At 44.6% G+C, this 16054-nt stretch overlaps 1 protein-coding gene across 1 annotated transcript; it reads left to right on the top strand.

Annotated features, from left to right (window-relative positions):
* The first annotated feature begins 1311 nt into the window (after positions 1–1311).
* On the top strand, positions 1312–11439 carry AHSG (alpha 2-HS glycoprotein). The gene is made up of 7 exons (XM_050964307.1): positions 1312–1553; positions 3007–3117; positions 5771–5855; positions 7725–7888; positions 8246–8356; positions 9743–9817; positions 10941–11439. The coding sequence occupies exons 1-7, from the start codon at positions 1335–1337 to the stop codon at positions 11211–11213; spliced, it is 1038 nt and encodes a 345-aa protein (XP_050820264.1). The 5' UTR covers positions 1312–1334; the 3' UTR covers positions 11214–11439.
* Positions 11440–16054: the final 4615 nt, after the last annotated feature.

The raw sequence follows: 16054 nt of genomic DNA, 5'->3' as shown, positions 1-16054 counted from the left end.
GGCCACTTCCCACAGCCCCCATTGGCCTGGAACGGTGAACTGCGGCCAGTGGGAGCTGCGATCGGCTGAACCTGCGGACGCTGCAGGTAAACAAACCGGCCCAGCCCGCCAGGGGCTTACCCTGACAGGCCATGTGCCAAAGGTTGCCAAACCCTGGTCTAGTTTATTATTCTTCCCCTATTACTGTATTATCTGGGCTTCTTCTTACAGTGTTGATAGCGTCGTGTTTTTGTTTGTCTTGTGTATCTTGGGACTTGATCCTGCCATCCTTATGTAGTCCCACTAATTTAAATGTGACTGTAGATGCGAGGAATGGTTACAGGATTTTCCCCTTGGCTTGTTAGCACAGAGGAAAGGGGAACGTGTCTTACTCCATGGGCCAAATCCCCAATCCTCTGTATTCCTTATTCCAATACAATTTCCACTGAAGGCCGTTGGCTGCACTGACTTGGGATAAAATTTTGCTTTCATTTACATCAGAGTAAATTTAGAGTAAGTGTACTGAAGTCATTGGCATTATTCCAGTTTTACCCCAGGATAACAGAAATCTGAATAAACAAGGAGAAGTCCTTGTGGCATTTTAGAGACTAACAAATTTATTTGGGCATAAACTTTTGCCCAAATAAATTTGTTAGTCTCTAAGGTGCCACAAGGACTCCTCGTTGTTTTCGCTGAGACAGACTAACATGGTTACCACTCTGAAACCTGAAATCTGAATGTACTGTAATCCATAGAGTTAGGAACCTATGTACCCACTCCTACCACCATTGAAGTCAGTGGCAAAACTCACATAATAATTAGTTCATCACTGATTTTGACCCCATGGAACTGATTTTGATTTCATTTATGCCAGGCTAATTCCACTGATCTTGTTGGATTTACTCCTGATTTACAGCAGGGTGAAATGAGCCTCATACCTCAGGATTTCGGTGGATTGGGCCCATATACAATACTTCTGAATTCTGCAGTATAACTCAGCAGTAGGACTTGTTTCCCTCATGTATTGCACTTCATGGTAAACAGAATTCCTAAAACTGTCTTACATTTTGCTGATGCTATCTTCTTTTTAGCAGATTTTGCAATGTCCTACCTGATAAAATTTACTTTGGCTAATATTAATCAGCAAGTTTCATGTTCTAACATATTTACTTTTCTTTTTTCATTGTTTGCAGTAGTTTCTTGGAACTGGAACAAATATTAATCCTGCACTTATGCAAATTTTTGTTGTGGTATATTATATAAACGAGACTTTCCTCTCGCTTCTTCCATCTTGGCTTTAGAACACTGTTCCTAGCTCTGTTATATTGAAAGGGAGCAGCAGTTCTCATTGTGCCATGAAGGTCTTAGTAGCTTTACTATTGCTTGTGCAGCTCCTAAGCTGCAAAGCTGTACCCTTTGATCCCTTTCAACCCCTGCATCCACGGTTCCTTGACTGTGATGACCCAGAGTCTGAAGAAGCAGCTGCCATAGCTGTGGACTACATCAATGCCCATCATCATCATGGATACAAGTATGCACTGAACAGCATTGAGAAGATCAAGGTGTTGCGCAGGGTAAGTGCTATATTAAAAAAAGGAAAAATTGCAGTGAGGTTGTCTGGGAAGTCAAACGCTTCAGACACAAAAGGCTTAGAAATGATTGATGAGATAAATCTAAGTGAGGGCCTCAGTTGGTGTAAATCGGCCTGACCTCATTGATATCAATGGAGGTACACTGATTTACACCAGATGAGAATTGGGCCCATTATCTTTAGGATGGAATGTGTCTTTTTAAAAAGAGAGACAGGTGTTGAGCAATATTAATATAGTAATATGAGGGGCCCAATTTACAAATGTGATTTCCTTGTTAGGGTGCCTACCAGTGAATCTGGGCACCCGCATTGTGAGGATTACCCTTGTGAGGTATGTAAACGTTATTTGGTTAAATTTATTCCTAGTGTAGCTCCACTGACATTAATGGTGTTACACCAGGTCTGAATTTGGCCCAGTATCCTCCCTGTGCAGATGGGGAAACTGAGAATAAGCAGTTGTGGCCTGAATTTTCATTTATGTGACGAGCCTTTTACAGCACTGTAGCAATGTCCACTCGGGATGTAACTGTGCAGCAAGCTGGTGCCCCCTAGAGTTACACCCTGGCTTGCCATGCAATAATTCACTGGGCCAGTAGGGCCTAATTCTCCTCTTACTCATACTCATTTTACACCAATATAACTCCATTGGCTGTAGGGGAATTATTCAAGTGTAAACCAAAAGTAAGTGAGAAAAGAATCAGACCCCAGATACGACCCCCAATGCCACAGACAGAATCAGTGACAGAGCCAAGCTTAGAACTCAGGAGTATCTGAGGCCTAGTTTTGTGCTCAGATGACTAATGCTGTAGCTGAAAAAATGTAGGTGTAGCTGAAACAGGTCCTGCAGTCCTAAGGCAATGGGGGTGTCCGAGCCAATGCTCAGCAGCTGTAATTCAGCATATCTCCATTAAAGTTAATGGAACTAGCTCAATATTCTCCAGCTGATGATATGTTCTTTTGCCTAAGTAAGCCTGTCCTGGCAAGCAGTTTGTCAGGTACCTTGCCTAACACTGGAATTACTCAGCTGTAGTTTTTGTGCCAGCAAAGCTGCATGTCACTTTTAAAGGACTATCAGGCAGTAGGAAACTAAATGACTCAGGAGAACTGGGTTTGGTTTCTGATTTCTTCTTCTTACAACCCACTATATTCAGATTGATCACTTTAGACACTTGGGGCCCATTTCTGAGCTGGTGCAAAACAATATGGCTCCGCTGATGTCTATGCACCTATGTGGATTCACACCAGCTAAAGATCTGGCCCATCTTTTTTCTAGAGTTCAACATTATGGGGCAGTTCCTGATCTCAGCTACCCTAGTGAAAACCTAGAATTATTCAACTGAAATCAGCAACTGAAATCAGCTAGAATTTAGCTCAATGAGAGAAATCCGGTGATGTTTACAGAAGTAATTAGTGAAAATAACTTCTTTTCCTTCCAGAGGCCTACTGGAGAGATATTTGACCTCGAACTTGACTTATTAGAGACTGTATGCCACATCGTGAACCCCCTGCCCGTTGAAAATTGTACCGTAAGGCCACTGACACATCACGTAAGTGTCTGAAATTATCATTTGCTCTGTGGGTAAATGTGAATTGTATGTGTTGATTATAGCAGGGCAAGACAAGCTTTCACTGGGTATTTCTCTTCTTCCAGAGCAAAAGTATCCTCTGAGATCAGCTTTGTAAAGCTCATATCATAAAGTTCAAAGCTGATATTCTGCTCTCCTTATATGCATAGATAATAATAATATTTGGCATTTTACTTTTCTCTGATGGCTTCCATTCAAGAAGATCGATGCACTTCCCAAATACTCATTAGTTAAACCTTCCAATACCTCTGTGAAACAAATTAACATTATCCTCATTTTACAGGTATGGGAAACTGAGGCACAAAGAGATTAAAGTGACTTGCTGAACATCCCACAATAACTCGGTGGCAGAGCCAGGAATAGAAACCAGCTCTTCTGCCCTAAAGAGCTGCCCTCCTTCCTCCAAACAAAGGGAAAAATCAATGGCAAGTCCACACACATCAAAGAAAAAAATACAGCTGATTAACAAATTTGACCACTACCATGCATATCAGATAGGAGGCCAGTATTCTAAGACAGCTAGTGCAAAATTAGAGCCTTAAGAAAGACATTTACATATCTCCACACCACGACACTGATACAGAGTGAGGGAAAGCTGGCTATTTTACTGCATGGATGGGAAAACTTCTAGTTTACTTCCCAAAGTCAGCAGCAAAAGCAGTTGATGTCCTTGTAGCGCACTGTAACCATCCAGGGAGCCCATTCTGTTAATCTTTTGTTAAGTTCCTCACTTACATTCTTTCTCCATCAGTCTCCAAGGGTATATACCTATCCTGCATCTGGGAGGGAGCCTTGCTCCCAGCTTGGCTAGACAGACTCGCTCTAGCTGAGCTCAAGCTAGTGCACTAAAAGTAGCATTGTGGATGTTCTGGCTCAGGCTTTCGAGTCCACCCAACCCCTAGGCTTCATGGTCCAAGCTGCATTCTGAGCCAGAACATCCTCACTGCTATTTTTAGTGCGCCAGCTTAAGCCCTGCTAGTGTGAGTTTGTCTAGCCAGGCTGGGAGGCTTCTTCTCAACTACAGTACAGAGATAGCCTAAGAAAACACAGACTGCCCCTATCCATGTATGGTTAAAACTGTGAACGTAACCAAAATGTTTCTAGCGCCCTTCCCCTGAAGGGCTCTCCCCTACCCCCCATATTATAACTGTGGAACTGTCTAGGGGTGTGGAAGGTGGTGGAGAATAGATGGCTAAACTATAACATAGTTCTCGGGAAAGGATCACTGAACAGATCAGGGAGTCGGTGCTGCTGTTGTTTCTGGAATGGTTTCAACCACAGCCTGTTCCAGGCCAAAGAGTTCAGTGTGTTGCAACACTGGTGGGGAACCATGAAGGACTGCAATGCAAACATCACTTAAAAGCGTGGTGCCCTTTCTTTCTCCCAGCATATGAGCAATCATCACCTTCACGCTGAAACTACCTTCTCACCCTCCCTCACCCCCTATAGTTCCACCCCAGCTCACCCCCTGATTATCTCCTGGATTTCCATCTGGTCTTGTTATGCCACCTTTCAACAGGAGGGAAGAGTACTAGAGTACTTTTGATCAAATATCAATCCAATCTGGGTGAAACTTTCCACATACACAGCCTGTGCACATTCTAAGGCTTGTATGCGCTCAGGATTCAGCCATCAGTAAATCCCGAATTACAGAGGAGGGAAACTGTGATTTGCACCAGTTGAGCTCACCCTCGCATAATACTAAGCTTCACCAGTGCAAACCACAGCTTTCCTTGGCTGCACCTGGGCTTGTATTGGTGCAGGTACACCAGTGGCTGGCCACTAGGGTAACCAGAGATCCCGATTTTATAGGCACAGTCCTGATTTTTGAGTCTTTTCTTATATAGGCTCCTATTACCCCCTACCCCATCCCAATTTTTCACATTTGCTATCTGGTCACCCTACTGGCCACCCATGGTAGAATCAGAGCAAATCCCAGGTACAGACAAGGCTAAAGTCCTTAAGTAAGGCTCAATGGAATCTTAAGTGACCCTCTGCATAGGGGTGAATTTCACCTCTTATGACCATGGGGACCAAACTGAAAACCTTTCTGAGCCAAAACAAGTCAATGGGAGTTCTGTCTGAGTGAGGGCTGAGTGGAAAACGGAGCCAGCATTTCGCTTGTTGTTTCTAGTGATGGGCCCAAGCAACACAGTTCAGGGCTGGGTCTGAATCCGCAGTCAGCACATTACGTTGCCACCATACCAATGACTAGCAAAGGGTTATGGGAGCATTAGTGGCAGCTTTGCAGGAAGCCTTTGTTTACAAATAAGTGTGTTGAAATTGTTTGCTTTCTTGGAACATGTTTATTAGAGAAATATTTGAATTAAACTCCTGGTCCTGGAGGCCTCTTAACTACCAAGAATTTTGACATCCAGATTTGAATCCAAATTTTGCAGCTCAGGGTCTACCTCTGCCTTTTATAAACCACACACCCTGGGAATGGTTTGGCAGGCACTCAAGCAATCAGACTGGGTTTGCCAGGAAAACACCATGCCAAGCCTCATTCCCCTGAACTCACTAATAAAATATTTGTCCCCTTCTAATCCTGCTTTCTTTCTGAGAAGTTGTTAACTTATGTGAATGATGTAACCCTTTGCTTTTGTACCTCCAGGCTGTTGAAGCTGACTGTGATGCTAAATTGCTCAAGTTGGATGGACGCTTTTCTGTATTATCTACCCAATGTCACTCAACTCCAGGTAAAGTCTTTGTTCTTTGTCAGGGTTTATGCTTGGCAGTAGTGATGGGGAAACAGGAATATTATCATCATAAACTCTGGGGGTATTTATGGTTCTCTAGACCTTCTGCTTCTAACGTGTTGCAAAGTGAGATGTATAAACATTCTGAGATTGAAGTTAATGGGTTTCCCAAGACTTGCTGTCTTAGAAGTCCTTTTTCTCCCTGATGTAAGTCCACTAGGAAGGAAGGATGGTCTCAGGCTGTGAAAAACCCACATTCAAGTCCCTGTTCTCCAGTGATCTTCCTGTGTGACCTCGGGCAAGTCACTAACCCTCTCTGCACCTCAGTTCCACATCTATACAATGAGGCTGATAATGGTTCCTTACCTCAGGAGATGGGCACTGCTAGGATAGCTTGAACTGATGCTCTATGGACAAGGTAATATCTTTTAATGGACCAACTTCTGTTGGTGAGAGTTTCAAGCTTACACAGGACCTGAAGAAGAGCTCTGTGTAAGCTCAAAAGCTTGTCTCTCTCACCAACAGAAGTTGGTCCAATAAAAAATATTACCTCCCCGACTTTGTCTCTCTAATATTCTGGGACCAACATGGCTACAGCAAAACTGCATACCCTATAACCAAATTGGTCATGGGATATGTGGACAAGGCCATTATCCTATGAATTTATCCCTCTGTCTTTACTCGTGTTCATCCTGAGAGTTGAGATCTGCTCAGGCCATCTCTGGAGCAGATCCCAAGTTTGAGCCTGAGGTGGCTGACAGCACGGCATTTTCACTCATGCCTCTGGAATTTGCTTCCTTGTTAGTCTGGTGTCACCTACGTTTGTTGACCTTCACGGCACTTTGCAAGGTTCAGCGTATTCTCTAAGCTCAAAAATTTCAAAAGGAGCCATTGAAAAGTGTCTCCTATTTGGGGTGTTCATCGTAAGACAGCTTGGGCCTGATTTTCAGAAGTGATGAGAAGCATTGCTCCAAGGAGCCCCTACAGTGTTGCTCTCCTGTATTAGAATTGGGTGTTTTGTGAGAGGGAGAGAAGAGCTAAGAAGCTGCTCTGGGACTGGGTGTTGAGCCAGAAGGAACAGAGCAGGGTCAGAAGCAGCAACCAGAACAGCAGCATCAGGAAGGGGAGTAGAGTGGGAAAGCAAGTTGCCTCTTGCTCCCACTGCCTTGGGTCCCTGTGGTGGTTCTAGTTACCTAGAGATTTTGTTGCTTTCTCAGCCAGAGGTGTACCATCTAACTGCTGCCCCAGAGTGACCCATTATTCACGTAGTCTTGTGCAACCCCAGTGAAGTCAATGGAATTGGACAGCTGTAGTTATGGACAGTATCTAGTACCTTTTTTCCCATCCACTCATTCTCCCTCCCTGGCAAATTTCATAAGAGAAGCACTAATTTTAGTCAGAGAGAAACATACACACACACACACACACACACACAATCCGAATTCCAGTAATTTAGAATCTCATTTAATTTCTCTCATATTCCTTCAGCAATAATAAAGGGCTAAATGCTGAAACCCACTCATTTTCACTCAGACAAACTCTCATCGGTGTCACTGGTAGTTTGTCTGAGTGAGGATGGATTAAAACTGAATAACAACCTGGAGAGCTACTGAACATCAGGAGAAATTTTTTTAAATAAAGACTTAAGGAGCTGGCACGCTGACGCACACCCCACCCTCAATCTGTGAAAGGCTGCCATCTCTGGGCCAGAATTCAGTGATTCTTCCCCATAACACACAACCACCAGCTGCACAGTTTGGAACAGGGTATAAAAATAATACCGTCCGTATCCCACAGAACAGATCTACAATGCATTCAAGTATCACCTGTAATCTTGTCAAAACATAACCTGTCTTGTTTCATCTACAGACTCAGCTGAAGATGTTACTCAAATCTGCCCCAACTGTCCAATATTAGCACTTTTAAATGACACTCGGGTGATAACTGCGGTTGACCTCGCACTCGCTCAGTATAACAGAGGACAGGATGGTGCCTTCTTTAAACTCCTTGAAATTGGACGAGCTCAAATTCAGGTAACTGTTGAAGCTATGATCCTTGCTATATTACAAAGAGAACATCCCTCCTGAGCTCAAATTCAGGTAACTGTTGAAGCTATGATCCTTGCTATATTACAAAGAGAACATCCCTCCTGCGATTATTATGCAACGCACATTTGCTTGTGTTTGCAAACAAGTTTGGCTTGCACTAAACCTGGTGTTATTTTCCAAGAGTTCTGTGGCAGCTAGCCACATGATTCCCACAGACTTCAGAGGGAGACACAGAGCTAAAACCTACATGGATCTCTTAGAAAATTCATGCCTTTATATTTCCTTGGCAGTTCTGTAGTTCCATGCTTCAAAGACAATTAAATGGTATTAATGTTTTATCAGCATTTCCCAGACATTGTCGCTGTCGAGTTTGCCATTGTTGCCACTAACTGCTCAGGCAAAGATGCCCAGGATCATGTGGGTGCCTGTCAGCTGCTGCCTAAGGATCAAGCTGTAAGTATGCTGAGACTTTATTCCTGATCAATCCAACTCAGAAGTTGAAATAAGCCAGCTTATATTGGACCTGATTCTGTAAAGACCCTACATGGATATAGGGTGCAAAGGGCGTATCCTGTCCATGACATGATTTCCAAGACCACATCAAATCTTTTCCCCCCTTTATCATACAGGAGTTATACTTTGATGTACTCTAGTGGAGACCGTTTTAAAAGGGTGAGGCCAGGGGAATCATTTGCACAGAACATTTTATTAAACATGGTGTGTGTTATCCTTTATTATCTTTACTGCACTAGCACCCAGAGACCCAGCCCTGTTGTGCTAAGGCACTTTACAAACACACCACAAGTAGCCACAGAAAAAAAATAGTGGGTCTCAGCCCCCACTAGTCACCCGCCGACCAGCTGCCTGGTGGTGATTGGGAGGCGCTGCAGGGGAAAGGGAGGAGCAGGGCGGGAGGGAAGAGGCAGAGCAAGGGCAGGACACACTCATGGGAGGGGGTGGCGTGGGGGGGGGAAGAGGTGGAGCAAGGCTGGGGCCTGGCAGGAAGGGGTGGACTGAGGGCAGGGCCTTCGGGCACAGCAGGGGTGGAGCACTCACCTGGAAAGAAGAAAGTCGGCGCCTGTGATCCCTACCCTGAAGCGCTTCAGACTACGTGTTGTTAGTACACTTTATTTTGATACCTAAGCTATATAGCACCTTACGATCAAATACTGTATGTACTCAGCTCTTCATCTTTCTCATCTATAGCAATTAACTGCAGTTTTACAGTGTGGGTCTTTTAGCTGGCTGTCCATGCAACCCTCCTTGCATGCACACACGGACAGTTGGGCACCGCACTGGAAGAGTGCTAACGGGGAGTTAACACATACTCACTGAGGCCTGATCTACACTGGTGAGGGGTGGGGGGACGAGCTAAGTCTAAGTTATGCAACTTCAGCTACAAAAATAGCGTAGCTGAAGTCGACATACTTAGAGCTACTTACTGCTGTGTCTTCACTGTGGTAGTTCGACTGCTGAAGCTCCCCTGTTGACTCCGCTTACGCTCTTCGCTCTGGTGGAGTACTGGAGTCAACAGGATAGCGCTTGGTGGTCGATTTATCGTGTCTTCACTAGATGCAATAAATCAACCCCCGCTGGATCGATAGCTCCGGAGGTAAGTGTAGACATACCCTGATTGTACATGTAAAGACAATTATACCATTCACGTCAATGGGAGCAGAACTGGCCTCAAAAGGAAGCATTTTACAGCTTAAATATGTAAACAATGTTTAGATGTTAGGGGTTTTTTGAAGACTGTACTATCCCTTAGGTATTGTAATGCAACTATCTTCCACTTTCTAACTATGGATTCTTTAACTAATTGTTTTCTAATTTTGACAGCAATTTGGCTTCTGCAATGCAGTAGTTCTCACCAAAAACAACATCACAGTGTCCTGCACAATTTATGAACATCAGGTAACAAATCTAATTACCTTCTTTATTTTCAGAATATTTCCACAATCTTAAAACTATTTGGAGCACCTGTCCAAGAGCAAGCTCTTCCTCCATTGATTGCACTAGTTTCTAGGTGCAACATAAGGGGTTAACTTTAATCTATAAAGCTTGGTCTGAGTTCCTTCCCGGCTGCCTTAAAGTGTTCTATGCTGGAAATTAAGCCATGTTTGTCACCTGACATCAAACATAGTCCCACTTTGGTCCCTTAGGCGTGACTGAATATGGTTATAATTATGTGCCAACTGGGCCAACCTGTGCTCAAGGTCCATTGTTACAAAGCATGTCAGTCCCTCATTCTAACAGGTGTCTGTCATGCTCTCTGAATTAGCTGTTAAATACTCTTTGGTCCTGTCCATACTAGTGGACAAATTGTGTTCAACTTGGGTTGAGGGTTAACTAGCAGTAAACCATATCTGACATTAAAAGGGCCATGAGATTGACACTTCTACTTGGAACCATCTCAGAAGATGAGATCAGCTGGGGCTCTTTTGGTAACAGTCCCTAGATTTGGTTGAATTAAATTTACATTTAGACATTTTGCTTGAAATTTACCATCACTGCTAAAACAGGTGCAGCTCCACTTGTGATAGCAATAGCAAGAGTGCCCATGTAGACTGGGGCCCAGGCATCTGCTTGTGTTTTAGCCACCATGTTGCTCTGAGCAGGTCTAGATGACATGGCGGTCAAAATGCTGGTCTCTAGCCTAGCATCCCCATCATTGATACCAGAAGTAGAGCTGTATCAGTGGTAGCAATGGTGGAAGTTTTATTGGAGGGGAGAGAAGTAATGTCAAGTGAGGGCAGCATCTGGATCTGAGTATTTCATTGATTTCATAGGAATTGCTCAGGATTTATTCTGGTGCAACTGCAAGTAGACCCCACAGAGCTACTAATTATTAAAGAATGTGCAATAGCAGGTCCTCTCATTGCATTTGAATCTGGAGCCAATCTTTTCCAAAGTTCACAGATGTTTTGGATCTGGGGCTTTGCTTCTGGGTCTATCTCTAGTCAAAACCATATATATTATATATGATAAACTCTAAGTCACAGAGCACACAAACAGGACAGATGGCTTTCTTTTCCAGCCTGGAGTGACCCACCATCACCTGATTCATGATCACTTGGGAGGACAGCTTCCCACCGTGGTACAAGGCTTCAAGCATCATGACCTCAGGCATTTCCACCACGGCTCAGTCCCTGGTAAATCAGAGTCCAGCTCTGCAGAAGCTTCTGTTGGTCTACCACCAGCAGTTCCTGTGGTCAAAAGATCAGTTGATTCAACCATCCCTGCTCCCACTATAGGTCCAGGTTTTAAACACCCAGTGTGTCCCGGGAGGATACGATATTTCCAAGTGTAGGGTAAGATACATTAGCCAGCTGATAAAGGGTTAGCTGGTGGCATAACCCACTTGCAGAGCACACTGCCAAGTATAAGCATCTGAGAGTACTCAAATCCCTGAGCTCCAATGGGTTTCAACCTGATATATGAAAGTGATTGAAAGTTCACAATAATCTGCTCTGAAAAGTAGGTGACCACTTACTGTGGCTGCTGTGAAACCCATAACTTCATGATACGAAAACCAACCAAAGGTGCTTCACAAATAAAACTTAAACATGAATGCCTCTTTGCCTTATTTCTATCCATATGCATTATCTGCATCACCGCTCCTAATTGCTCAGTAACCTGCTTCATGGGGTGATGAGTCATATAATGGGCCTGATTTTCAAAGGCGCTGAGCACCTGCAGCTTCAATTGACTTCAGTGGGACATGTAGATGCTCAGCACTTCTGAAAATCAGGCCAATACAGCTCTTAATCCACAGGCAGAAAAGACTTTGGGGGAAACTGGAAGTGTGGTCTTCTGCTTTCCCTCCCATCCTTTGTCTATTTCAGTTCACAGGTTCTTTGAGGCGTGTGCCTGCCTTTAATATTTGTTTAAAGCACCTAACTCCTTTTGGGGCATGACATCACGAGTGATAACATCAGTGTACATTTACAAAGACAAAGAGATGGAATATGAAGCTGAATGCACATAATGTAACAATACGTTGGCCAGGCTTCCTCCTGTTCCCTAGTTAAATAAATAAAAATGCAAGGCCTTGAGTCTCTTAACCACATCTGACATTTGCTGCAGGCTGTAGCGGTGCCACATGCTGGCAGCATCTGCAGTTCAGGACCAGGCACGCCTGATGGCGCTCGCTTTCCTGGCAGGAGATTATGATGTGCTGTGTATGTGCATGTATGTGAAGGGGTATCTATTTAAAGTAAATGCTATCTGCACGCAGCTCCATGCGACTGTTAACAGGATCATGCTTGCCATTTACTGTTGTGTTAAAAGACAAGGTCTCTCTCTGCCTTTCTCGCATATGTATGGGCTAAATTATACCCTGGCTAGTGCAGTGACGATGATCAGAGAAAATGGCCAGTGTGCAATTTTCTGTGGGAATCCTGGCAGCCAGGCCAGGATTCCACAGGCCGGGTGGAATGTGCTGGGCACACACTGGTGCTCCTCTGAAGAGAAGTAGCACTGGCTGCAGCATACATGCTAATCAGTTGGACCTGCTGCCAAGTCTGCAGACCACACGTCTACTCCATTCCATACTTTGCTCAGAGTCATTGCCTTGGTAGTCGAGCACCTTCCAGTAGAGCATTAAGCAACACAACTAACACCTGTCCTTGGTGACATGGTGCACTAGTGAGTGGACCAGATAACCATGTCACCTACTATGTCCTTCAAAGAGATTCTGCCCTGCTGGTTTTTGGGGGCGGGGGGATTCCATACACTCTCATCATATCCACTCATTTCTTGCACATCAGTGCAACACAATGCAGGCCCTATCTAGATTGTTACTGTTTTATTTGCAGTCACATAACCTCAGCAGAAGGATTATCTTATTGTATTTTTACATTCTGGATTTCCCTTCACTAAACTCCAGTGAGTGTCCTGAGCATAGTGCAGTGTGTGTTAACCTACCGAGGGCGCATATGATGCTCCCCATGCTCAGGAAAAGCTTCCCTTCCACAGCAGAATGGAGCATGTGTTTGTAGCTGGAATCTCTGAAGATCCCTATGCAAAAATATGGTAGCAGGAATCATTTTCTCAGTAGCACAACAAGGGCACAAAGGAGGAGATCTGCTGTTTCCAGGCCCTGAACCGCTCCGCTCCGCCTCTTGACGTACACACTCACTCTCCTTCCTACCGATAAAATGGAAGAATCAGCAAATGTTTCTATTGATCTAATGCAGCAAATAATAACCACAACTCCCCTCCCCTCTCCCTGACACCTGCCCCTTTTAAAACCACTGGCTTTAAACACTGTTATTCTCTCCCTCGGCAGCATATTGTCCTGCGTGTATGTACCCCAACTGCTCTAGCTGATGCCCTTGTGCTTAGCACTCATGTTATGGTGATGAGTGATCTAGAAGTGACAATTAACAAATCAATTAAAAATGTTCCCTTTCTCTGAGTGACAGAGCCAACAGCCGTGTCAGATCTGCATCGTTAACTCACTGCACTTTTCGCCAGTTTCGATTGCCAGGTTGCTTTGTTACTGCTTGGGTATTCTGTGTGCATCCCAGCAGAACGTGCTGAGTTTTGCTGGCTATGTCCATGTTTTGGTTGGTGCCCTAAGATCAGTTACTTAACAGAAAGGAAGCTGTTTATACCCAGTTACGTTTATACCTAGCTAAGTTCATGGAGGATAGGTCTATCAATGGCTATCAACCAGGATGGGCAGGGATGCAAAACCATGCTCTGAAGTGTTCCTAGCCTCTGTTTGCCAGAAGTTGGGAATGGGTGACAGGGGATAGATCACTTGATGATTACCTGTTCTGTTCATTCCCTCTGGGGCACCTGGCATTGGCCACTGTCAGCAGACAGGATACTGGGCTAGATGGACCTTTGGTTTGAATCAGCATGGTCATTCTTATGTTCAGTTGGGAGAGAATGAAAACAGAGCCAAGCATGTAACAATTCCCCACCATAAGAGCCAATAGCACAGCCAGCACTAATTGGCAACCCTGTCGGCAGTGTCAGCAGACAGGCCAAGAAATGCATGGAAACAGAGAGTGAATTATCACCTTTTACCCATGAGGGAGGACTGTCCAGGAAGGGTGGAAGCAAGCTGGCAGGAGGCAGTGTCAGGGAGTCTGCAACACTGCTGCTGCCTTCGCTTGCCAGGACTGTTTCTCTGGCACTTTTCACCTGCACTAAAATCATTTAAAAAACATTACTATTTTCATCTCTCCCCTTCCATAGCACCCTTCCTTCCCAGGTTCTTATGAACATAAGACTGGCCACACTGGGTCAGAGCGATGGTCCAACCCTCTCCCACAGTGCAGCAATGTAAGGGCTAGCCACAATCGACCCTTGGGTCATTTCAAACCAGTTTTGCTTTGGAAGGAATTTCTGTGACCTTCTTCTGTTTGTATTTTGAAACTCACCTGAGAGCTAATAGGTAACTAGTGAGCAACTTTTTAGGCCGATGGATAAACCTCAAAAATCAGTAATGGGAAACAAGCTCATAAGATTTTATATGAGTGTTATTGCTGCTGAAAAAGAACAAAGCCAGTGCTTTGATCAGTGCTGACACTTAAAACTAAAATAGAGGCATTGCAACAGCAATCTACCTGATCCCTTGGCTTGTAGCCTTATAAACACCATGAAGTTGTGATATTCCTGTTGCATCCTTCAGCCTAAACTGGGATAGGCTGTGTCAGTGCATGGGCAGATGTGAGAGTCCAAAGAGCTAACGATTCAGTAGATAGTGGTCCTTCCTCTGAGCCAGTCTGCTGATGGTGTTAGGGCAGGGGCGGGCAAACTTTTTGGCCCGAGGGCCACATTGAGTTGTGCAACTGTATGGAGGGCTGGGTAGGGAAGGCTCTCCTCCCCAGCAAACCCTGAGCATGGAAGTTTACATTCATCAATGCCAGTTAGACAGTTTACCATGTACACCCGGTTTCTGGCCAACTCACGCCTGATGTGTAATTTACAGCAGTATCAGCGCTGGGTTTGGCCCATGGTTAACAGAAATGTCATTGTGTGTTTTTATTAGTATAGGGGTTATCTTGTGTCTTGCTAATAGGCACCTGCCTCCACCTCAGCACCACAATGAGACAATTCCAGGTATCTGTTCACGTGTGAGGAAGAGAGAGGAGGAAATGGGAGCAGCCATCGCAATCAGCGGTAATGTGGACGGGAGGGGGACTTGCGCTGATTGTCAGGGGTAGGGATGGCATGTTTGCAGGATGAATTGCCGGGGGGGTCCCTGGAGTGAGGGTGGAGAGTCGATGGCAGGAGAGGGTGGGGTAAAGCTGGAGGTTTGCATAGTGAGGAGAGGTGGTTGGATGATGACAGAGAGGATGAGGGATGAGCTGGGAGGGTCAGGCAGCAGGTGGGTGTCAGACAGTGAAGAAGGATGTGTGGGCTAAGTAAGAGGGCAACAGCCCCAGGAAAGAGACGTTAGTGGGTTGGGGAGAAGTTGCTTTGTAACAACACATGTAACTGCATGACCTTATTTTGATAACCTTTGTCTACTCATCTTCCTATCTTCTCCCACCTATGGCAGTAGATCTCATTTTGCATCATGTCTACAAACAGTATTTCAGTTTGTTGGGGCAGGGACTGTGTCCATCTATATGTTTGGGAAGCACTTTGCACTTCAGGCTCACTGCAATGAATTATCATAACTCCTCACCGAAGTCAGTGGAGAGTTCTGCTTAAAAACAAGCAACATGGTATGGCCCATAGGTCTTTTTAGGCCAAGTCCCTATTATTATATTATCTCTTACTGTGAGGCAGGTCTGCATTCTCCATCTCAAACGCAGATGGCTCTGTATGTTTTACGAAGGCTTGTTATTTTATTTTTTCTATATATATTTAATTTATAAAATAAAAAGTGTAAATTCAGTGACCCAAACTTTGGTCCTGATCCTGTTTTTGTTAAAGTCAGTGGGAGTTTGGTCATTGGTTTTATAACAGATCTTGCTTTCAGAGTACCGCATACAGACTGATTTCAATCAGTGAGGTTAAATGTATGTGGTCTGCCCAATGAAATCCATCTTGGACATGTGAAACCAAGAGCAGAATTTGGCCTTGGTCTACAAGCAGCTACACTGAATGTACAACCTTCTAATCCAGGGGTAGGCAACCTATGGCATGCATGCCGAAGGCAGCACGTGAGCTGATTTTCAGTGGCAC

The sequence above is a fragment of the Gopherus flavomarginatus genome, chromosome 8 (assembly GCF_025201925.1).
Source record: "Gopherus flavomarginatus isolate rGopFla2 chromosome 8, rGopFla2.mat.asm, whole genome shotgun sequence".
Classification (NCBI taxonomy): domain Eukaryota; kingdom Metazoa; phylum Chordata; order Testudines; family Testudinidae; genus Gopherus; species Gopherus flavomarginatus.
Note: the sequence above shows the minus strand (reverse complement) of the source record. Positions and strands in the feature narration are given on the sequence as shown.